The sequence below is a fragment of the Dermacentor albipictus genome, chromosome 6 (genome assembly GCF_038994185.2).
Source record: "Dermacentor albipictus isolate Rhodes 1998 colony chromosome 6, USDA_Dalb.pri_finalv2, whole genome shotgun sequence".
Lineage (NCBI taxonomy): Eukaryota > Metazoa > Arthropoda > Arachnida > Ixodida > Ixodidae > Dermacentor > Dermacentor albipictus.
The window spans coordinates 65,125,521-65,151,178 of NC_091826.1; the positions used below are offsets into that span (position 1 = coordinate 65,125,521).

Genomic DNA, 25,658 nt, shown 5'->3' on the forward strand with positions numbered 1-25,658 from the left:
ACAAGCAACAACATCTCAGACACAAGCAACAACATCTCCAATTGGCCTCCAATTAATGCACATTCTTTGTATGTGCCACTCCAGCCCTGTATTTGTCAATTTCGTAATTTCATCCCTTCTTTCATGGCTTATGCAAAAAAGGTAATGCAGATTACTTATCAGGACAAAGGACGCTTACAATCAACACGTGTGGGGAGTGCTTAATGCCTGCTTCACCTCTGTTGCGGGTCTGCCTGGCATTACACTATCATCGGGACTGGCCCACCTATGGGGAGTGCTTAATGCCTGCTTCACCTCCGCAGCGGATCGAGCCGGTGTCACACTATCTTTGAGATCGGCCCACTTATGGGGAGTGCTTAACACCTGCTTAAACTCCGCAGTAGGTCGGCCTGGCATTGCACCATCTCCGAAATCGGCCCACGTATGGGGAGTTTTTTGCTTACGACACAAAAATTTCCTTGGAGGGTAGAGGTATACAGCTTCGCTGTAAAAGAAAATCATATTTCCGAGTGTTAGTGTTTACAGACTCGGAGTGGTATTCCACACCTAAATCTTGTGTAATCCTGTTGAGTTATGTGAAATCTCGTGCAAAACTGACTTAATTCTACACTATCATGTAAGGATCTAAACATACCTTGCTATCACTGTCTTTTGACCAACAGCTATGCATGATCAATGCTGGTACGTATATACAGAAACACTGCTGAATTAATGCAATTTGTACTTAGTGGTAATGTATTGAGCCTCAACTGCCTTCATGCACTTCAGCAAATAGAACCATAGGCACTAAAGTAATTATTTAAGAAAGTAAGTACAGAAGTTGATTATGTTTTTGGCAATAACCATACGAATTCTGATGTCTTCAACTTTTATTTTTGACTGAAATGAGGTGTTTTTATTGTTTGGAGATAAGCGCTGCTCACGCCCCATACACATCCTTATCTACTGTTCACCACATTAACAGTACCTACAGTGCACTCGGGGACACATCGCGAGGAGTCCGCCGTGTGTGTGTTGCCTCGTGCCTCTTCAGATTGGACTCTACTGCGCAAGCCTTTGGGCAGAAGCGACAGCGAAATGGCTTCTCGCCTGTGTGTACTCGTACATGGCGCACAAGGCCCTCTTTCTGCGTGAATTTCATGGGACAGAGGTGGCAGCAGAATGGTTTCTCGCCAGTGTGGATACGTAGGTGTTTGTCCAGGGTGCTCTTCTGTTTGAACACCTTGCTGCAGTAGATGCACTTGTGTAGTCGCTTGCCCTTTCTCTCACTTGTGAGGGAAGTTGTTGGGTCACTACACACAGGACGCTGCTGCAGATGCCTTCCCTCATTCAAGCCTTGTTGAGGGGACGGCTCCAGCTGCAGAGGTACAACAATGAAGCCTGCACAGAAAAAAAAAATAAAAAAGAGAAGTTTTGAGCAAGACACTGCACCTGTCGGTGTCCCATGCCAGCAAGCACTGCTGCTTGCTGTCATGGAGCTGCCAATTACCAATGAAGGTCACATTACAACAAGCTACATCAAAACCTGAATATTTATTTTCCAACGACATCGTGGAGGTATTCTAGGCAAAAAGCTGCCATAGGCTCCTTGACTGCACATAGAAACCGTTGTAGAACAGAGAATGTCCAGGTACTGCACATCTTAAGCACATTTTACATACCAATAACATTTACAATATTCTATTCAACAATAGGTGACACTATAATTAAGGTATATATACACATTTTTAACTTAAAGAATTATGCATTTATGTAAGTTAGGTGACCAATGTATGTGACTTGCGCACAGAATAAGGCAATTTTCACAGGATATACACTGTTACATTAAAAAATAAGAAGAAACACAATCTTGACTATTTTACTTTATGAAATGCTCTGCCATTTGCCTCCAGGCGGAGACAGTGATTTCTATAGTGTCTTGGAGACATGTTTACCATGTGGTGGTGCAAAAGGTAATCAAGTACAGGTAATGCAGGTGACAGGTTATGGCAGTGGCTTGGTAGGAAAGGTCCCTCCATTCCTGAAGCTGTGCAGCTCCCCTGATTTGAACATGGCATGCTGTACTACTCTGTTAACAGATATCACTGCACTAGCTATTTGCTTGGATTCTCCCAACAGTTTGCCTGTGCGAATGTCTTCTGCACCCATCCGTACCTGTGCAGGGAGTATAGAATAACATTTCTGCCAAATCAACAGCACAGTCTGCTCATATTACATTTTCACAATATGCAGCGAATAACCTTTTTTGCACTGACATGGCATAAATTTAAGCTTTTCTGTTGTTTTATCATTTCACCCCTTACATTATACAAAACCGAGTGGCCTTCACGTTAACCAAGCTTCCCATAGAAGACTTGTGAGCGTGTTCCAGGTAAAGCTGCCACCACAACTTGTCATGACAGACTAAAGCAGTAATAGAAAGTAGCAAAGTAGAACACCTCGCACGGTTCACTTTAAAATTCTGGGGTTTCACATGTCAAAGGGATGATCTGATTACGTAGCACGTCGTAGGGAGGGGGTAGTCCTTAATAATTTGGCCATATGGAGGTTCTTAATGTCACCCTAAATCTTAGTACACAAGCGCTCTTGCATTTTGCCTCCATTGAAATGCGGCTGCCATGCTTGGGATCGAATATGCAAACCTCTAGCTCAGCAGTACAATGTCATAGCTATTGGGTTAGTACAGTGGGCACCTCCTGCAATCTTTTACCAGCTTGCTGTTGCAGCTAAAGAGTATGTCTATGTAAACAATGCCGAGGAAAGCGGTCATTGCACTCACGGTAGCAGCACCCCGAAATCCTGTTGAAACACTGGCTACGCCGACAATTCTCTGCTTCAAACACTGTTAATCTCTTAAAGCCTGGTGGGTCACCAAGAGTATTAGAAGCATCAAGCTTCAAAAAGTGAGGTTTTGATTATGAGAAAGAATGTCATATTTTGGAAGAAAACATTTTGTGTCTGAAGTGGGGCACAAAATTTATGCCAATATATTAAGCACCTAGAAAACTGAAAGCAGTTGACAGAAATTACCACGTAGCACACATCAAGAGCAAATGACTTCTGATAAACAAAAATGTCGTTCTAAGCGGACAAACCAAAATGAACTTTTACCAAATTCACTTTTCCGATATGTCATAAAATATGCACAGTGCTAGAACATATCACAAACACTCTCTGCACACCAATCACATAATCATTGCCACAATCGTCATCCAGTAAGTCCACTCAAAGAGAACTAAATGTAAGGTTCTGAAACACAAACAAAAAAATCTCCAAGTGACTTCCAATTAATGCACTTTCATTGTACTTGCCACACCAGTCCTGTATTCGTCTATTTCCTAACTTCATTTTTTTTCTTTGGGGTTTATGCACAGAAAGTTAATGTTCAGATTGCTGCTCAGAACATCACTGTGCTACCTGAAAATCATTACAATCATACAGCAGGGTCTCTTTAAAGCAACATTTGCTGATAAGATACAAGTGCGCGAGTTGGAATGTGTCACTTAGCTTCCTGTATACGCAGCATGCTTGTGTTAAGCTAGCAAGGTGGACGAGCTCCCAGATTCCCTTTATGCTAATATTGCAGCTCCATGACATGATAGAAAAAAAAAAAGAAAGCTCCACCGCCCTGAAGCAGTACTTCTGTTTTTGTGCAATCCTTACTTTCCTGTAGCACCCTCACGCCAACATAAAGAGAGAAAATCGTGTCCACTCTTGACACTGCCATATGTTACGGCACAAAAGGAGTGATCAAAAATGGTCACACAAGGGATGTCTTTTAACAGTTCTTCAAGGAGAGTTGCATCCATCAGTGCCCTGACAAGGACAAGCCTCTTTGTCAAAATATTGGTGGTTGCGGCGGCAGCAGCAAAAGCAGCAATAGTCCAGCTTGAGACAGCCTTTGTTGAACCACAGTTGACCACAGCTTTAGTGCTTCCTCTGAACCTCTGACCTGTGAACCTTTGTGTAAAACAAAAGGAGGTCACTTTAATATCTTTTCGATTGAATGGCAGTTTAAAGACAGTACACAAAGAAATGGGTAAGCGGGAAGCACTGCAAGGAGCTACTGGGGCTGCAATGCTTTGTTTGCTAAAAAATGTTACTGTTGCTTTGTTAACAACTTGTACCAGCATTGCCCACACTGTCTACAGTCTCTGTCGAAAGTCTACAGGCTACATACGTTGTCAGACCACCAGGCTGTCCACAGGCTGTTTAAGGGAGCTTCTGTGGTATACCATAATTTGCAGCCCCAGAGAAAATTAAGAGAACTCTCGTGCTCACCATTTAAAAGGTGTGGAGTGTCAGGAGCACCGCAGGAACATAAGACGGAGTCAAAAGACATATACCGTGAAGGTGCCAAGTAGAATGTAAGCTTTTGACAAAGACTGTGCATGATCATCATGCAACTAACATCCGTTATCAAGATACACCTTTTAGCATACCAATAAAACAAAAACACAGATCGAGATACATTCCAATATCTAAAGAGAACAGCAGTACACCCAATATTTTTTGTGCACTTGTTTACCACTACTGCTATCTGTGCCACTGCAACTAATTGTTGTCTGTGCGATTCCACTCAGACAGTCTCATGCCTCATGTTTCTTACAAGGCCAAGTGGCACTTGGCAAGAACACACCAGGGTTGTACAACCACTGTGCATTTGCAGTGTAAATAAATGCTGGCATTTTTGGTAGCTGAGCAACACCATGTGGGTAACATTGTATCAAAACTACAGTTGACCTTCCTTATAGGGAACCTCAGAGAACCAGGGAAATGTTTTCCATTTAACAGGAGTTCAACATACTGAGAAACAAAGCTGAAGGGTGTTATGAATACAAGCCAACCAACCATGAGGACATGGTGCTCCGTTTAGGTGCCAGTTCCGTTTAGGCGATTTCCGTTTATAGAGATTCCACTGTATTTCTTCAATGACTAGGTTTCAGTTGACAATTTTGCCCAACAAATGACGATACCAACTTGGTTTACCATTAGGATGATAACAAATGAGAACTGAACTCTCTATACGCAGCACATTGTTGCTCAAATGTACACCAACAGATCAAGAATATTAAACTGTTTTGTTCTTTTTTTCCAAGGAGGGTTACCTAACAGCATAATAAAAAAAAGCATTGCTATATATACTCTGCATCATGCAAGAAGTCCAGTAAGGTTCTCTAAAGACAACAATCTTGATTCCACTTGCCGAAGCCAGCGTTGTGGTTATGCAGAGGCCAGATTGCTTGAGCAAAGACTCCCGGATGTGTCATGTGCACTGCCTGGGAGAGTCCATAACAGGTGGTGCACTTTGGTGTCTTAATTGTGTTACGGGTTATACAGTTGGAACATGTGGCGTCGCTGTTGATAAACCCCTTAACTTCTACTTGCAGGTGACAGCAGGCATATGAGGGCTACCCATGCTCATATTCGCTTCAGGGTGATGATGACGTTCCAGAGGTAATTCACACTAATTATGCAGATTTCGTATGAGATGGGTACATAAAAAATATTCATATGCTTATGGGGGCACACGCATATAGAAAGTTCAATATGTACTTTGCCTGCTCATTGCTTTCCCTTTCCTCTTTCAAGAGCACATACATTTTAAAACCAAGTAATAATAAAAATTTCCAACGACACCTAAGCACTTCTTAGGAGTTGTGAATGCAAAAGCACTGTCCAACTCAATGGCACTGAGCGCTCCTTCAAGTTTTGTGCTGTGAGTAATGTGCCACAGTGACACATGCTGTCCGAGCCAGCAAGCAGCAGCAGCGTGCAGTGCCGACGCCACATGCCGCCTATGCGGCGATGCCCATTGGGCGAAGCGTCGCAGTGGTGCCCTCTCCCCTAACACAACACCTGGCGTGCTGGCGCAGCAGGTGTAGGCGTAGCATTTCACCCGCTCTGCAAACACCTGCTCTGCCCCATTGAGGAGGACCACTCGTGCCGAGAGCGAGGGTGATGTGTTGACATAGTGGTGCCCTCTGCCCTCACACCACACCTGGCAAGTTAATGTGGCAGCAGGTGTTCCTTTTTGCCTGCTGTGCTCTGTCAAGGTGCACCTCGTGACATGGCACTGCAGCCAATGGCAATGCGAGTTTAGGTGCCGTTTTGCTGCTACAGATGACAGATGCCGGCTTTTTCGCTCAATGGGCCATTTGATGCTTTTGCATCAATAATAAATACATTTGAAACCTTGGCTGCAAGAACCGGCCAGGATTGCCCATAGAAAAATAAGCCATATGTGCCCACCGGCCACCAACAGGATGAGAATAAAGATTTTATCAACACAAATGAAAACACCTGAGTGATGAAGGCTCCTGCTTCTTGCTTTCATGTCATGCCAGTGGGAAGGGGGACCTCTCATGCAATCCAGGAGTACTACAGCTGCTGTCGTCCACCCGATCAACAGAGCAGCTGGTGTTGGTTGCACGGGTTTGAGCTGGACAGAACAGCCTCCCACTGGTCGGGGATGGGCTTTCGCAAAAAAGAGCTGCTGGGCGCTGCTGTTGCTGTCTTGTTCAACAGCCCACAGAGGGCAGCACTCATATACCAACCAGCATCTGCACTACCTCTACAAATGTGCCAGTGGCTGGCTGGCTCTATTCTCTATGGAATTATGCAATGAAGCAACAAATGGTACCTATAATATAATCAGGGCAACAAAAACATATGGGGCTTCAATTGCATGACACTTTTATGAGTCCAAAGCTTTTGATGCAGTCTTTTCTAGGGTTTGATGTGTTCAGCTGCTTGGTCAACTTCTTGCTGAGTAATGTGGGCCGGTACTGTAGATAGCTAGTGCAACAGTAAACTGAGGTAATTCCACAGACAGCGCAATCTATGGATGGGTTACGTGGTGGAGATTTCTGCATGCTGCCGATTTTCTGGGCAGGCACATAATCATCACGCTGCAAAACATGTTACCAAAGATGAACAATCTTATAGATTTTAATGAACTGCTTCACAAAAGCTTCACATAACGAACATTCCAAACTGTGCGTCAGATCTGCAAAATTTTCTTTACCTCTGCGTACGATCTATGTAGTAAAGGACACAAGCCACAAATCCCAAAATGATGACCAACAACCTCTTTACATTCGTGTCCACTCCTAGACATATCTTCACAATGTGAAGACGTGGCATTCGACTGCTGAGCTAAAGGTTGCAGGCTCAACTCCCAGCTACTGCGATGGGTATTCTAATGGTGACTGAATGTAAAAAATGCTTGTGTGCCGAGCTTGTGAGCAGACCACAGGTAGTCACAGTTAATCAGATCTACCTCGCATTGTTTCAAGGTTATTGTAGTTTGATTATAGCTTAGGCTGAACACTATTTTTGTATATCACATGTTAAGAAACTAGCAACAGAAGTTGATTATGTTTTTGGCAATAACCATACAAATTCTGATGTCCGCACCTTTTATTTTTGACTGAAATAAGGTGTTTTTATTGTTTGAAGATAAGCGCTGCTCACGCCCCATACACACCCTTACCTATTGCTCACCACACTAACAGTACCTACAGTGCACTTGGGGACACATCGCGAGGAGCCCGCCGTGTGTGTGTTGCCTCGTGCCTCTTCAGATTGGACTCATCTGCGCAAGCCTTTGGGCAGAAACGACAGTGAAATGGCTTCTCGCCTGTGTGTACCCGTACATGGCGCACAAGGCCGTCTTTCCGCGTGAATTTCATGGGGCAGAGGTGGCAGTAGAATGGTTTCTCGCCAGTGTGGATAGGTAGGTGTTTGTCGAGGATGCTCTTCCGTTTGAACACCTTGCTACAGTAGATGCACTTGTGTGGTCGCTTGCCCTTTTTCTTGCTTGTGAGGGAAGTTGTTGTGTCACTGCACACAGGATGCTGCTGCAGATGCCTTCCCTCATTCAAGACTTGTTGAGGGGACGGCTCCAGCCGGAGAGGTACATCAATGAAGCCTGCACAGAAAGAAAAAAAAGAGAGAAGTCTTGAGCAAGACACGGCACCTGTCGGTGCCCCATGCCAGCAAGCACTGTTGCTTGCCCTCGTGAAGCTGCCAATTACCAACAACGGTCACATTGCAACAAGCTACATCGAAACCTGAATCTTTATTTTCCGACGACATGTTGGAGGTATTCTAGGCAAAAAGCTGCCATACGCTCCTTGACTGCACATAGAAACCGTTGTAGAACCGAGAACATCTAGGTACTGCAAAACTTAAGCACATTTTACATACCAATACTACATACATACATACAATACTACAATACATACATATAATACAGTTCAGCGAGTTGGAGTGCATCACTTAGTTTCCTGTATACGCAGCATGCTTGTGTTAAGCTAGCAAGATGGATAAACTTCCAGATTCCCTTCATGGTAATGTTGCAGCTCCATGACATGACAACAAAAAAAGAAACAGAAAAAAAAAGAGAAAAGTTGTGCCGCCATGAAGCAGTACTTCTGTTTTTGTGCAATCCCTACTCTCCTGTAGCACCCTCATGCCAACCTAAAGAGAGAAAATTATGCCCACTCCTGACACTGCATTATGTTACAGAAGAAAAGGAGTGATCAAAAATGGCCAGACAAGGGATGTCTTTCAACAGTTCATCAAGGAGAGTTGTATTCATCAGTGCCCTGACAAAGACAAGCCTCTTTGTCAAAATATTGGTGGTCGCGGCGGCAGCAGCAAAAGCAGCAGTAGTCCAGCTTGAGACAGCCTTTGTTGAACCACGGCTGACCACAGCTTTAGTGCTTCCTCTGAACCTTTGACCTGCGAACCTTTGTGTAAAACAAAAGGAGGTCACATTAACGTCTTTTCGATTGTATTCCAGTTTAAAGATAGTACACAAAGAAATGGGTAATAGCGAGGTACTGCAAGGAGCTACTGTGGCTGCAATGCTTTGTTTGCTAATAAATTTTACCGTTGCTTCGTTAACAACTTGTACCAGCATTGCCCACACTGTCTACAGTCTTTGTCGAATGTCTACAGGCTACATACGTTGTCAGACCACCAGGCTGACCACAGGCTGTTTAAGGGAGTTTCTGTGGTATACCATAATATGCAACCCCAGGGAAAATTAAGAGAACTCTCATGCTTACCATTTAAAAGGCATGGAGTGTCAGAAGCACCACAGCAACCACAAGACGGAGCCAAAAGACATATACCGTGAGGGTGCCAGGTAGCCTATTAGCTTTTGAAAAACACTGTGCAGGTTCATCATGCGACTAACAACCGTTATCAAGATACACCTTTTAGCATACTAACAAAAGAAAAACACAGAGCGAGAAACATTCCAATATCTAAAAAGAATAGCAGTACACCCAATATTTTTTGTGCACTTGTTTACCACTACTGCTATCTGTGCCACTGTAACTAATTCTTGTCTGTGCGATTCCACTCAGACAGTCTCATTCCTCATGTTTGTTACAAGACCACATGGCACTTGGCAAGAACACACTGGGGATGTACAACCACTGTGCATTTGCAGGGTAAATAAATGCTGGCATTTTTGGTAGCTGAGAAACACCATGTTGGTAACAGTGTATCAAGACTACAGTTGACCCCCTTTAAACGGAACCTCAGGGAACCAGGGAAATTTTTTCCATTTAACAGGAGTTCAACTTACTGAGAAACAAAGCTGAAGGGTGTTATGAATATGAACCAACCAATTATGAGGACATGGTGTTCCGTTTCAGTGGCACTTCTGTTTAAAGAATTTCCGTTTATCGAGGTTCCACTCTGTTTCTTCAATGCCTAGCAAACACCAGCAGATTTCCTATGTTTGAGGCTCGCACATTGAGTGAAAATGGGAAGGCAGTGGGAATGACAGTCGTAACTTCAGGAAGATAACTGAAACAGGCTTGCTATTGATATCCGGCTGACTGACACCATCATAAGATTGTTATTTTAAATTTCCCGGTGTTTAAGAGACAGACCGGTGCTTTTTCCAGGGATGAAGTCAGAAGAGCTATGCTACGTGAACGGCGTGAGCAAAATGTTGACACGCATGCTGTGCATAAGGAGGGGGCCAATGTCTCCCGCATACCTATTTTTCAAGCTTGGCAGCTTTCTTTCGTACCCAAAAGACTGTCTACCCATTCACAAGGCAGAGGCAATTGCTTAAATCATCCCCCTGCTGTGACAGCAGGTGTCTGTAGACTGGTGAGAAAAAAGATCTTCCAGAGTGCCTCCGCCAACCTACAAACGACCTTCGGAACGTCAATTGTGTACGCAGCGCAGTTGACAAGCACTCAGAAGCTTACGACTACAGTAGGTCTTGTAGTTCGCATAGTTGGTACAGGTTAATCTTCATTGAAACGGCACTAATCAAGATGACACATAGTAGCAAAAGGTGGTACAGGTGCTACTAACAAACTTTATTTTCTGAAGGCGGTGCAAGGCATATACCAATCTGACGGCAGTGCAAGTGCACTATGCCAATGCTCAAGTCACGTGTAATATATTTGGGACATTACCAGGATACTGCATACAGACACATGCAGAGACATTGATCGGTCACTTATATATTTTTCTCCCTTTTGCTTTATGAAAATAGTTATAGTATCTCACGTGAGACAGTGTTCCTGCTTCTTCTCAAAAGTTTCAGCTCACATGTCTGTGGTTGACATCTACATTGCACACTGTCTTTATGCATAATGTTAAGCACATGTTACCTAGCATGGTTGCTAACACAGCACCCCGTGATGCGATGTAATTCTTTCTGCACGTGAAGGATATTTCATATACCAAGCCTGTGGCACACAAAACATAGTGCCTCAAAGCACTGGAGCTGCAAAACAGTAACATTTCGCTGTAACATAGCCACTCAGATGAAAATTTCAACGACGAATGTGAGCCCTCTTACGGGGAAGTATTCACTGCACCTTCTCACATATACACAATCTCACTGGCCGAGACAATATTTTACTTTTTCTCTCAGATAATGTGCTCTGTGTGCTCTGGAAACCTTCAGGACTGAGGGGAACATTCCAGTCTGTCTTGAAAACTATAAAAGCACTTGGCAAAGGCAACATCACAGTGACTAAAACCATCACATAAAATGTTCACAGAATATGGCAAGGCCCTTTAGAAAGTAGTCAACTACTTCGAATGCTTGCTGCACTCGTGGTTCCTCCGTCGCAGCTTTCGTGAAAAAGCCATGGGGCAATAGCGGCACTGGTACGGCCTCTCTCCAGTGTGTGTTCGCACGTGATGCACGAGAGTCACCTTTTGAGTGAAGGCCCTGGGGCACAGGTGACACTGGAATGGCTTCTCACCAGTGTGGATGCGGAGGTGAATGGTCAGGGTTCCCCTCTTCGTAAAGACCTTGCTGCAGTAGCCACAAGTGTAATGCTCATTGACGTTTGCACTTTCAGAGTAGCCTAGATTACTTCGATTATTTGGTAAAAGGGAGGACTGCAGGTCTTCTTGTCTGGTAGACGAGCCATCACCAAGATGACAAGAGGTGTGCTGTAGTAGTCTAGTGGAGCCTGCAAGACAGAGGATGCGACTGGTCGCATGAACTGCAGTCTGTAGGAAGGCTGATCATAGGACATGTATATCTCGCAAATACAGGGTAATAGAATACAGAAGCACAGGCAAGAGGTAATGCTTAAGTGGTTGAGAGTATGTCTCTTTATTATAATGACCTTCATGTTAGACCAAAGACCTTCATGTTATGAAGTTGCACATCGTGAAAAATTTCCTTCAAAGCCTTCATGTTGCATGTTTCTAGAAATATGTAAACAATGCAGATGCAAATACAGTAGAATACAGTTGAATCTCTATTTAACTAAGTAATGAACATGCTCAAATTTTTTAGTTATGTCGGGAAGTTTGTAAAATGGAGAAAGGTATTGTTCGGTCCTTGAAAATCTAATACTGTAACTTAGCGACACCCAAAAGCTACCACAGCATTGTATTTATAGCTAACCAATGCCTGCGCATGTTAAAGGTGACGTAAAGCTACGACAGGCTGCCGATATGCAAAGACGTGGTGAAGGAATGCAGTGATTGAGCGAGCAGGCCGAGCAAGAAAGTTGCAAGGTGACGATCAATGTCACCTGTAGCTTAAAGCATGAAAAAAATGAAAGCAACCATCGCCACCCATATCACCACCTGGCACGTATGAGCGCTACCAACTGCTGAGTCCGTTGTTCCGTACATGGGCACAGCATGCACCCTCGTCAAAATAAAACTATAGGGCAGTAACTATGGCTCCGAGATGTTTTAACGCGATAGTGTTAGAGCGCACGCGCAAAGAAAAACCAGTGTGTGTCAAAATTGGAAAGAAATCACTGCTTTTTTACTCACTTATTTCAGAAAAAACTTCGTTAAATTGGGTTTGGTGACCAAGTTAGTTTCCTTAATTCGGGTTGATGACAACTTTGAACCCTAAGGTTACCTACCAGGGAATGGAAATGCCTTTGTTAATTGGGGAACTTTGTAAAATCAAGTTTTGTTAGATCGAGCTTTAACTGTACTACATCCATAAGTTTAAAAAAAAATGCTTAACATACGACACAACTTTTCAGCTTGTGAAGTTCTTGAAACTGAAGCTTGAAAAGAGGCATATAAATAATATGTTCACATAACAAAAATAATGTTCCATACTTCAATGGCATTCACTGACAGTAAATGACTGTTAACACATTTGTCTGCAGTGTTAGTTCCCTGAAAATAGTCATTATGAATTAAAAGATAAAAATTTTGATAAACTAAACTTACTGAACACCAACAGGAAAGAATAACCAAAGTATATGATCATGAAAATGGAAACAAAAATAACACAAACAGCAAGATGGCTGAAGCAAAGGAAGATATCAGTAATGGTAACTGCTTTTGCTTTGGTTGAAGAAGTTCTTATTGGTTATGAAGAGACAGAAGAACATGATCATGAACACATCACACAATGTGACAGCAGAAGGCGCTATGCTGTTCACTGCACTCCTATACTCTTCATACCTGGAAGGCATTGCTATGAAGACTAGAGAGACCTCGTTATCAAAAAACATTGCGTCAGATATCAAAGAAAGATATAGGTATGCGTCATGTAATCTTATGTGACAATATGCTTCATACTTTTACGTCATCAATGATGACAAAATTACTAGATGGAATGCATTGGATACACAAATTTATTTGTCACTGAATGAGCAGAGTTGCATGTTTCTGTGGTTAGCGGCCACAGTGCAGTGCTTGGGTTCGCGACCAAAATATGGGATGTCAGATATTCGGAATACAAAGGTGCACAATTATTGCATGCTTTGACGGAACCTTGTGTCCACTAGTTGTAGTTGTAATAGTAAGCAAAGTAGTTATTGAATAGTAAATGCCTCGGATTATGCAAAAACTGCACTGCGAGACACGTGAAACTTCTATGAATGCGCTACTCGCATAATTTTTGCGGAGCTCCTGGTAAGTAATAAATGGAATATAATGACGGCTAACGTTCCAAATGCAAAAGAATAGCACCTTAAAGAATCAACTTCTCAACTGTGAACTCATATACAATGCTGACAAGAACTACACTCGAAGTCACCTTCGTCTACATTTTCACAGATCAGTACTTATGACAAGCAACAGACAGACCTAGCTCCAAAACATTACGACAGACACAAAACAGAAAGGGCTGCCAAGCTGGGCTTAGTGTGCTGACAATGAGCACTGTTTTCAGGAGTCACTTTAAAAAAGACCAAACATATTGCAATCCCTACTAGCACAACAAATTCACCGGGAATGTGACAAAACGACATGAGCTACAGATACACAAGTAGGCAGCACCAACTCAAATGGTTGTAGTGGTGGATCCTGTGCCTCCTATGGTGATGCTGGAAGCAAACTCAATAGACTTGCTTGCATGCAGACACTTGTGGATAAATGGTTAGCATCAGTTCCATTAACGCAATCTTGTGCTGCCAGCTTGTATTCTTGTGGTCGTTCATCAGCCTGGATGCCTGCAAATCGAAGCGCAGAGAAGTGGACCTTGTGGAAGGGTAATCACTGTCACAAGTGATTTCTTACAGTCATGGTCATGCAATGAATAACCACATAAGTACTGGGCTCTTTAAGTGTACAGAACAGGGCGCATATTCACATTACTTCTTACGTAAGTGCAATTCACAAAGGGTCAGTGCCAAGATAGCTATCTTGTTACCATTCCAACTGCTGTCTTGTGCAGTGGGTGCATGACTGTTGGTCAATAAAGAAGCCATATTAAGTAAAAATATCTGTGAATGTGGTATTGGATGGGCAAATTGCAATTCTAAAGCAACTTGGTTTTTGCCATGAGCTGTTGCTACTGCTAGAACTTTAAGGCAAGTTGGGTCTTTGTTACGACACTGTGGTATCAGAGGAAAAAGGTACTGTTTTGTAAAATCTTTGAATAAATTTAGTCAAGCAATGAAGGGGGCTAGTTGGTGGACGTTCATGATTATATTGCACTTAGTGTTACACTAACGAAGGTGAAGGACAGGATGCGGACATACGTAGCGCTACGCATGTCTGCATCCTGTCCTTCACTTTCCTTAGAATAAATGTTTGTTCTCTTGTGTATGCAGTGCATCAACAAGCAGCATGCTGCTCCAGTTGAAGCTGTTGCTAGGCCAAGGGGCGAGGTTCTACTGGTATACCCTTGGCCCTCAATGGCACTGAAGTGCAACCAATTTCTAACTCTCTCAACTGAAAGGGTAAGTTGAAACTCACCAGACAGCAACACTACCAGAGCTGCAAGAAAAACTTGTATAATGTTTTTGATAGGAAGGTTCTTGAAAAAAATATTCATGCTAGTTGAGGGAACCTGTCTGGACCTTTTTTAAAGCTTAAAGCTAGAGTCTAGTGTCACTAGCTCGCTAATGTACACCCCCCCCCAAAAGTTTTGTGTTTTATTTTGTATTTATCCAAACTATCAGCAGCCTTTTGGATGCATTGCACAAGAAAACTGTTGAAGCACTGTGTGCTCAACAGAAGTAGCATTGCATGGCCTGGAATGATCCCTAGTCGCATGCATTGTGGCCTGCGTAGTTTTCACAAGGGGTGTATCTGCTTCTCCAGCATTCACTGCATGCTGCAGCAAGTGCCAGACACATTTGATGTGTAGAACCAATCCCTGCAGATGCATTCCACATGATAACTGTAGACCGAAGTCCATCCTGCAAATATCAGAAAAAATGTACAGTGCAGTCTAGAGTTACTGAACATGCGAACATGGGACTTGCATGTCATGAGTGTGCGATTCACTGCATCCCAAAAGTCAGTGCAATACATGCTGTGCATTTTCTGCAATACAGCTGAAAACACCTGGACTGCCCACAGGAAGAAGTTCACTCATTACATGCATTGGCATGTTCGCTATAACTATGAACAGCACTGTAGAAGCTGGAATGAGGAACGTACATCACTGGCCGCAGTGAGCAATGAATGCTTCTGGGGACAACAAAGGACACACACACACACACACACACACACACACACACACACACACACACACACACACACACACACACACACACACACACACACACACACACGCGCGCGCACGCACGCACGCACGCACGCACGCACGCACGCACGCACGCACGCACGCACGCACGCACGCACGCACACACACACACACACACACACACACACACACACACACACACACACACACACTCCAGTTGGCTACCCTCCAATAGCGTAGGGAAAGGGGAAGGAAAGCCAGAAAGAAGAGGGGACAAAAAGAAAGGCGTGAAAAAAAAAGGGGGGGGAGGGGGTTGGGATCATTATAGTTTTTCTAATAGGCCACTGCCACGTAAAAAGGTCAACAAAGCCTTGACAGACTTTCGGCGTGACGACAGTTGATGTCAGCATTCCAAGACAACAAAGTAGGTCCTAATTAGGCACGAGGTCCTGCAGCTCTCATTCACAATTGGAACTTTCACAATAAAACATTTATTGAGGTGAGTGACTGAGTTGCTCTCTTCTCTAGCGTTAAGTTGTTGGCTGTGGCACAACCACCAGAAATATATTTTGATGTCTTTTATCTTTTTCAAAGAAAATTGCCGGGCAACAACAAACATTCCTTGCAATGTATTATTGATCCCAGCATCGCAGGATATCAGTGCCACCATTGCTGGCCTCTGACATGCCCTCATGTTCCACCACTATACACCTGAGCAAAGATGTACTATACTAAAGCCCTCTATTGGTTACGCATCAGTCACAAGTAAGGACTCGTACAAGCACAAGTCAACCAATGCATGAAGCATACATACTGACTATTTTGCACAGATGTACTGCTTTTCAAAAAGTTTAGTTTAATACCACGTTTGCCACCATTACTTGCCTCCCCAGTTTCATCCAGGATAAATCCAAAGCGTCATGCAACCTGAATGACGAAAACGTCATGCACACTGGTGCCTTTAGCGAAATCTGGGATGAGACCAGCCAACAGTTTAACAGCAAGAATTATATTGTCATGATGCACAAACAATAGAAACCGTCAAAACAGTGCAGGTTGCATTAATTAGGTAGGTACACTGGAATGATTAGGCAAGAACCTCATATATTTTTCTAATTGCATGTCATCTTTGTGATTCTCTACATGCTGGAGATTGAATGTGGCATTTGCCTCCCTCTAGAGAGAGCACTGTCCTGATGCTCTCTCAATTGGAGAAAGATGCCATGGTAGACAAAGCACTGGCACTTCATTCCAAGCAATTAGACTTCGTGTGCGCAATGTGCACGACTTCTGGTGGGTGCTGCCATGCCCTGAAGGAAGAAGGGCTATCAGTGATGACCTCAGTTGAGGTTGCTGAGGTGTCGTACAACTTTGTACAGACCAAAGCACCTCCTGAGTAACTTTCCAGAAAGCCCCCATCGACAGATGAGGCTCCAAGTCCAACTTTCTTGCCTGGCTGATAGATGACGGCTGATAAGTGATATATCAGGGCAATAGATTGTAACATTGCGCATTGCTGTCCTGATGCTGGGTAATACAGATGCATGCGACCTGTCTCGCTTCTTCAGCATGTGGAGTGAGTGTCTGTGTCACTTCAGTCATGTCGCGACACTGCATTGTGCATTCTCATCACTTGACGGCCATGAAGAAGAATAAATGGTGTCCCCCTTCATGTTGTTTCCTGCTGTGCCATGCTATAAGCGAATGCGATGTACACTAAAATGTCATCCCAATTTTTGTGCTCCCCATCTACGTACATACTCAGGATGTCTGCGATAGTCTGGTTTAAACTTTCTCTTAGGCTATTTCTTTGCAAGTGATAGGCTGTAGTCTTTTGATAAGCCATGCTGCTGAGACAAATCACTGTCACTGCCACAGTGTAACTGTGGAGGCCGTCTCTCTATCCATTATTATGAATGTTGGCACACCAGGCCCTGAAATCAGATTCTCAATAAAGAATCATATTGCTTCCATTGTGGTGCTGCTTGAAAGAGCCTCGGTTTCTAAGTAGTGTGCGAGATAATAAGTGGTGATTATTACTCCCTTATTTCCAGTATTGCAAACCGGAAATGGTCTGAGATGGTCCATCCCCATTTGGGCAAATAGCGTCACAGGCACCCAACCCTAATGCAATAGCCAACCTTGTTTTAAAAGCGGCGGTTTGCATTGCTGACAATCAAGGCACATGTGCACATAATGTTTCACAACAGTTGTAGTCTTGGCCAGTGATGTCTGTTTGACTCGGGCCATCTGTTGATGTGAAGCCAAGGTGGCCAGGTGTCGGCTCATCCTGGCAGACTTGTAAGGCCTCATGACGGATAAATGTCGGGACGGTAAGTAGGTGGCTGCTCCCACTTGAAGAAAAGTTTTTATAGAGAAGAACATTGTGCAAGCAGAAGGATGGCAAGCTTCTCGCAAATGTTCTGGGCACTCTTGCAGTCCGGCCCTTTCACAAATCAATAAGCAGAATCGGCCTGCCGTCTTCACACTGCTGATGGGCCAAGGTGCCTGTGCCCAGAACTCGTATAAAAACCAGGTCGTTGTCATATTCTGTGACTTCTTCCTGCTCAATCAGTGACCTTGAGAGGCAGTCAGCATTTGACTGCTGTCATCTAGACTGGTGCACCACCGTCATATCAAATTCTTGAAGTCTTAGATTCCACCATGCTAGCCAACCAGATGGATCCTTCAAGTTTGTCAGCTGGCAAAGTAAGTGATGGTCACTAACCACATTGAAGGAACAACCCTAGAAGTATGGGTGAAACTTTATAACTGTTACATAGGAAATTTTCCGTTTCCATGGAAATTTCCCTGGAAAATTAAACAGCATTTTATGCCAAGTTATGGCCCCAAATCCTAACGCTCATATTCATTTATACGGTGACTAACTTTCCTGCTATTGACTGGTGTTACCTATCTTCAGCAGCATCAGCTAATGCTGAAGCTAGAAACTTCAACAATGTCTGTTTCAACTTTAAATCTTTCATAGCTTGTTTCTGAACGAACACGTGCCTCCCGTGACTGTGCAAATATCTTAGACTTTATTTTAACTAATCATCCCGGCAGCTTATCATCATTAACCTTCCTTCCTGCTATCAGCGACTACAAAGTTCTCCACGCTACCTTTTTCTTTTCCATGCCACCACGTGCAACATATCGCAAAACTATCAGCCTATACGGCAAAGGAAACTTCGAAGCCATTAATGATGAACTGACTGTCTTTCTACCAAACTTTCAACATAGATTTTACGAGCGATCTATTCACAATAATTGGACGCGGTTTAAAAGTTAAATTATTGAATTACCAGACAAACATATACCGAAAATTACCTTCTGTGCAAATCGTCAGAGCCCATGGTTCACTAACCATGTAAAGCGACTAGAAAATAAGAAAAAAATACTTTTTCGAGCTGCCAAGCAATGTACGAATGATAACACATAAGAAAAGTATTATTCTGTCAAAAAAATGTATTTATCTGCTGTTCGCTGTGTCAAGCATACTTTTTTTTTTTAACATCGACTTACCGAAAATACTCAGAGAAAACCCCAAGAAATTCCGGGAAGTAATAAACCCGACTCAAGCTCACGACATAACTTTTGCAGACGATTTGGGAGATATTATGACTGATACCGACTATTCCATTTCTTTTAACAATGTCTTCGCCTCAGTTTTTACTAAAGATACTAGGTCTCCTCTACAATTAATGTCTAGTAACCCAGAATCTGGAATGTCGGCCATCACATACTGCGTGGATGGTATCTCCAATGCACTTGATAACCTAAAACTGTTGTCCTCCACTGGTATCAATGGTATTAACTCGTAACTATGAAAAAAATACTAAAGATATCTCAGCTTCATTTTTGTGCCTCTTGTTTGCTCAGTCACTTTCAGCAGGCTGCATCCCTTATGACTGGGAAGTAGGAAAGGTCATTCCTATCTACAAAGGAGGCAACAGGAATAACCCACTAAATTATCACCCTATCTCCTTAACGAGTCTTCCATGCAAGGTAATGAAGCTCGTCATTTACTCGCTCATCATGGACCATATAGACGCCAACTATTCTTTTCATCCAGCATAACATAGATTTCGTAAGGGCCTTTCTTGCGAGACTCAACTAGCTCTTTTGATTCATGACCTTCATGTGAATTTTGATTGTAATCAACAGACTAACGCTATTTTCCTCGACTATGAAAAAGCTTTTGACAAAGTCTCTCACCATCACTTACTACATAAACTTTGTTTCTTGAATTTAAACATGGGTGTATTAAAATGGCTAGAAACATTCTTCACTAGCTGTGAGCAATTCATTACTATCAACGACCAGTCCTCTGTCCTCCTTCCGGTATTTTCACGTGTCCCTCAGGGGTCTGTTCTTGGTTCACTTCTCATCTTAATATGCATCAATGACTTATCCCTTCAAGTACCTTGTAAAATTCGAATGTTCGCTGATGACTGCGTGATTAATCATACCATTAACAATGACACTGATGGAGATACTTTGCAACAAAATCTCAACCATGCGCAGTCTTGGTGTGACCGTTGGCTAATGACTCTTAATCCAAAAAAATGTAAACATATGTCATTTACCCGTAATCGTAAACCCTTCTTGCCTTCTTACACAATAGCCAACAATCCCTTTGAAACAGTACAATAATTCAAGTACTTAGGCATCTTTTTCCTGTGACCTTAACTGGGGCACGAATATTAACAGCATAGTATCATCGGCAAACAAAACTCGGCTTTATGAAGCACCACTTGCATCATGCCCCTCAGGATGTCAGACTTGTGGTGCAGAAATCACTTATCAGGCCTAAAGTTGAATATGCGTCACCTATCTGGAAGCCATATCAGATATATTTCATTAACGCACTTGAGTCCTTCCAAAATCATGCAGCAAGATACATTTATTAATCCTACTCATGTGACGTAAGCACATCATCCTTAAAAGAGAAATCTTACAGTCGCTCTCGGACCGCCTTAATATAGCCAGCGTTGGTCTTTCCCATAAGCTTTTCTACAGTTCACTTAATCGTATGCCATAGAAGCAAGAATATCACAACGCACTCGTCATTCGCTCCAAGCTTTAAAACCCCACTCACACACAACTACCTTCTCTGCTTCATTTTTTTTTTTCTTGGACAGCAACTTATTCGAATGCACTTCCCCACCATGTTGCATCTACAAATAATCACCATGTGTTCATTGCTGATGTTGCTTCAATTTTGCCAAATTAATTGCCCTTTCTTGTACAGATTCATCATATAACGTGCACTTTTGATTATATAGAATGTATCTACCTTTTTTCAAATGTTCCACTAGTTATTGAAGTGAATTGTCCATCGCAGATGTTTTTTCTCTTCTGTTGAAATAATTACTTTTTTTTTTAATTCACAATTTGTCGTGAGTATGTATTTGTTTATACAGGGTATCTACCACTTTTCAAATGTCCCGTTTATTATCACATTGAATTGTCGTTGCATGATGTACTCCACCCTTATGTAACACCCCTGATAAAGGGGCCTTTAAGGAAATAAACTGATCTGACCTGACCTGACTGTCCATACCGACAAGAGGCATCCCTTTCCTGCGGGTGAGTAATTGAGCTCGGCATGTTAGAGTGTCCTGCTTGCATATGCAATGACTCTCTCTGCCGAGTCTTACCACTGAACAAACACAATGCCTAGACCTGCGTCACTAGCATTCGTGTGGATTATGGTCGGAGAGCCCTCATCAAAGTGAGTCAGCATAGGAGGTGCTTGCAGGCACTGTAGGAAATCACTGAATGCTGCTTGTTTTTCTTCATCCCATATGAAGGCAATGTCCTTTTTTAGTGCACTGACGCCGAGACATTGTGTGAAAGAAAGGCAATAAACCTATGGTAATACGCATAGAGACCTGGGAGACACCTCACTACCTTCTTATCCAATGGCACTAGAAACATAGTGACAGCAGCAATTTTGTCGGGGCCAAGGCAGACCCCTTGAAAGCTCACAACATGGCCTAAGAACTGGAGTTCTTTAAAACCAAAGTGGTTTTTGTGCATTAGCGCTGACAGCCAACGAGTTCGTGGCCAGTTGGTACTCAATGGTATCAGAACAACGGTATCAACATTGGCTGGTCACCAATGAGATGCCAACCAATGTTGATACTATCATTCCATTTATCTGGCATCTTTGTTCAAGCGATTTTCTTTTATTCATAGTCACCTGTAGCTTTTAGTTTCTGTTGTACTAGATTTATTGTCAATACTCATTTTGAAACTGTATTCCGTCTCGTAAACCTTATTCATGCGTATGTTGGCAAAGGCCATGCTATGTGAAAAATATTTGGAACATTTTCCATGCCACATGACCATGCTAAGACAATCACTCACGAATAACGGTGTGGGAGAACACAGGAAGGAAGGCAGCTGGATGAAAGAGTGGTGCTACCTTGCTACTTATTTAGGAACCTTAAGATAAGTTTTGTCACACCATCTGTCATAAAAACTAAACTTACTGTAAAGTGTTAGTAGCATAACCAAGTTTCAAGTAGGTGGTGCAAGCAGTCTATGTAAGTAATCAAGGGTTTGACGAAAGTTTGGTCAGGTAGCACAATGATGAGGCCGCACTCATTGACCAAATCAGCATGAAAAACACAGTTGTTTCAAAGCCCGTACAGGTTCCTTGATCCCACTAAGCAGCCTTAGTGGTATTAAGGAATCCTTACGGGCCGCAAAAGGTCTCTGTGTTTTTTACCTTGATATCACCATCAGTCTACATGTGATTCACATCCACAAATTACCCCAGAAATGACCAGGGATGTGCATAAGCAGCCAGTCAAGTACATGAGCATGGTACTTAAAAGGTTAATTACTTGAATGTGTCACTTATGATGCTGACGTCACAAAGTGCTATATGCATTCTAGTTCCACGCCAAAGTATTTCTAAACGAATCACACCAGTTTCACAAACATAGGCAAATGTCGTGTGTTTGAGTTTGGTTCCTGCATGACAACACGTCCAAACCTGAAAGTAAAAGTACACTTGTCATGTTTCCTTGAAAGAATGAAATTTCTTTGCAAGAGTGTGAAGTTGGGATAGTTGGCTGAGAAACATTTAAAAAAAAACAGTGCAGTAATCAGACCAATGAAATGTGAAACAACACAGTTGGTAGTCAGGCAACAGAGTTTGAGTTGATAGTCTCTGCTCTTACCTCTTATCCTGCTACTCCACTCTTCCCTGTGTTGGTGCTGTTACTGTACTGCACTGTGTCATTGGGAAATCCTTTGCAGCCTATGTGCAAGTGCAAAACTGAGAAATGTAGTCTGAACGTGGATGGGAGAAGGCAACAACAAAACAATCAGCTCTAGTGTTAAGCGAACAGGAACTGAAAAAAAAATTAAACTTTTTTTTTTGTGGACACATGGTCCATGTAGCTGCAACTTTACTTACAAGTCAATTACTACGCAAAGAATGCAACATACAGAACTTGATCAGGCAGATGACAAAGGTGCTGAGCTGTCAACTGGAACAAGCGGCTCAAAATGAATTAACATTTTATTTTCATGGCTGCATTGCTCCGGAAAAAAAATAACCAGAGGGGTTATGCGAGTTCAGGCACCTGGATTGATGCCACTCGTATCCACCACTCCGCCACCAACAGGGTAACAATGTGACCTTGATGCAAAGCAGAAAATTCCAAAGTTCTCATGCTACGCCTGAGTGACTGCAATGCAATAGCAATATGGCATCCCATTGTTCAATGGCTATCTGTCAACATCCACATTCTTCCTTCCTTCTCTTCCCATGGTCATTCGTAAACTATTATGAATTTATAATTTATTTACTGATGCTGCCTACCAACTCCTCGTGACTTTCATCTCCAACATATTATTAAAGTTTGTATCTTTCTCTCTTGTGACCTTGACCTACTTATGTTGCCTACCTACTCATTACCTGATGATCCACAGATTCAATCTACTTATGACGCCTTATCTGTATGCCCGATTTCATCAGAAGAGGATCCCAGCTATTGGGCTACAGTGCCAGGTGTTGAAACTGTAGTCATACTGTTGTGTTACCAGTGGACTACTCAAAGTAATGCACGATGACCACCGTGGTGGAGACATATACACTACTTCGCTTCATACTGTGTGCTCACGGCCGTGGCTTCAGAGCCAGTGGCGAGTTGAGGCTCTCAGAGATGACACGGGGTGCAAGAGCTATTCAAGAGACAACCCTTGCTTCCCGAAGCCTCAGGCCAACTGAACAGCTTCCTGGTCGCCATTCCTCGCACTCTGGGCCCAGGCTGGCTGCGTGTGGCATGGGCACATGAGCCAGGTGCAGATGGTGGTGATGGCAGCACAGCAGTGCAGCCATGCAGCCAGCGTCACCATACTACCCCCTCCCCTGCAAATTACAGATTCATGTTGAGGTTGAGGAGGTCCTCCATGAGCACTTGAGGCTCAGGTGGAGCAAGTGCCTCCACACCTGGCGGATGCTCCTGGTGAGCAGCAAAGGCTTCCTCTTGCAGAAGGTGTGATCGCAAGGACTGGAGGAAAGCAACAGCAGCTTCCACATGCCTGGAACTGGCGGCTGAAGGCCAGGATTGCAAAGCACAGTGGTGGCGAGCCTGGCCCGGTGGAGAGACCTGCTTGATGAGTGTGCCGGGATGCTTCCGTAATGCGGCATAAGGTGCAGAGTATGCAGGCTTCCTCTGGCGTGTAGATTGGAAGCTGCTTGGAGCGATATCTCTCTGTAAGGTGAAGGCCCCTGAGCGGCCCAGGAACCAGCTCTGGCGAGTCCCCGGTGAGCGGCCGTGGCTGCAGCTACCAAGGCAGCCACGAGACCCAATCAACCAATAAACGGAGCTGTTTGTGTGATCAAGAGCCATCTAGTTTGCGATGGTGCGGCGGTCACGTGGCAGTGAATGGTGAGTAGCATGGGGGTAGTAGGGGGCACACCGGTTGTGGATCTGTGGGCACTGGCGGTACTGGCGTTGAGAGCAGGAGATCTGGAATATGCGCAGCGCACTGCACGAAATTGCTGGCACGGCAATGCTGTTAAGAAACTTCATAAGTCCAGCTTGACATCTTGCAGCTTCAGTGCTGAATGAGCCAGCAAAGGGGGTCACGAGAGTACCATGAGGCTTAAAAGAGGGTAGTGAAACATTACAGTGTTTGAGCTCCGAGACATGCACTGGTCCAACCAAGGTGCTAGTTGAGGTGTCTTTGAAGCGGTAAGATAAATTAACAGGCGTGCATGAAATAACAAATGGACCATCCCATTGAGGTGCTAAGGACGCTGAAAAACCTTTAGCCGAGTTGCTCAAATGATGCATTAGTGTAATACTAAGTTACCTGGTTCGTAGTGAATGTCACGGCGGTGTAAGTTATATTGGCAAGTTTTCTCGAGCCAAGCATTACGCAACTGCTCACAAGCAGCAGTGATAGAGTTTGTAAGCCTCCTACGTCGTGCATTCACGAAATGCCGGTTATTGGAATAGGCCAAATGTGACGGTACCAAAGTATGGGTTAGTGGAAATTAAAATTCCCTGCCAAAGTTCAAATATGCAAGTGTAAAACCAGTGGATCAGTTGACCGTGGTATGCATTGCAAATGCCATTTCCGAGAGCTTAGCGTCCCATTCCATATGATCGGTGGTATGAGCCAAAAGCATTGACCTAAGGTTTCTGTTGAAACATTCATTTATGCTAGCCTGTGGATGGTATGGTGTTGTCGTAACACGCCTTTGCAAATGTGCAACTCGCAAAGTAAGAGGCGCTGCTGATTATCAGTTGTGGTGGGAAACCAAAACACAAGAAGAAATCGAGGAGACAGTGCCAAATTTTCCTCAAGGGTAAGTGAATGAAATGGGTATAAGTCAACCTACTTCGTAAAGTGGTCAGTAACCATCAATAAGTAGCAGTTTCCCCACGGGGTACTGGGGAAAGGGCTCATTACATCACACACCGCGATTTGCCGGGGGCTTCGACAAAGAAGCGGCTGCATCAACCCGGTGGCAGACAACCACATGGTTTTGCTCGTTGACAAATTGAACTGCTTTGTGCATATCGTAAAATGTTCTGCTGCATGCAAGCCAAGTAAAAGTCTTGCTGGCATAACTGTGACCAAAGCAGAGTCGTGGAAGTAACTAATAAAAGCTGTTCCGAGACTTTTCGGGATCACTGTGTGAAAGGGGGAGTGACTGTCATGGTCATCAGCTTGTGGAATGTAGTAAAGCAGAAGGCCATCATGA

At 43.5% G+C, this 25,658-nt stretch overlaps 1 protein-coding gene across 13 annotated transcripts in view; it reads right to left on the reverse strand.

Moving 5' to 3' along the window:
- LOC135912307 (zinc finger protein 70-like) overlaps positions 1 to 25,658 on the reverse strand; it is a 32,801-nt gene that overhangs the window by 3,168 nt on the left and 3,975 nt on the right. For 2 of the 13 annotated variants that reach the window (XR_011515219.1, XR_011515221.1), the window contains 2 exons: positions 11,256 to 11,468; positions 7,945 to 8,756 (listed from right to left, as the gene is read on the reverse strand). Coding sequence is in view for 4 of the 13 variants with exons in the window: in XM_070540721.1 (XP_070396822.1) it covers positions 972 to 1,380; positions 7,811 to 7,933; positions 11,256 to 11,468 (745 nt within the window). In the remaining 9 variants the exon portion in view is untranslated. The other 11 variants (XR_011515217.1, XR_011515215.1, XR_011515218.1 and 8 more) reach the window with 11 other exon arrangements.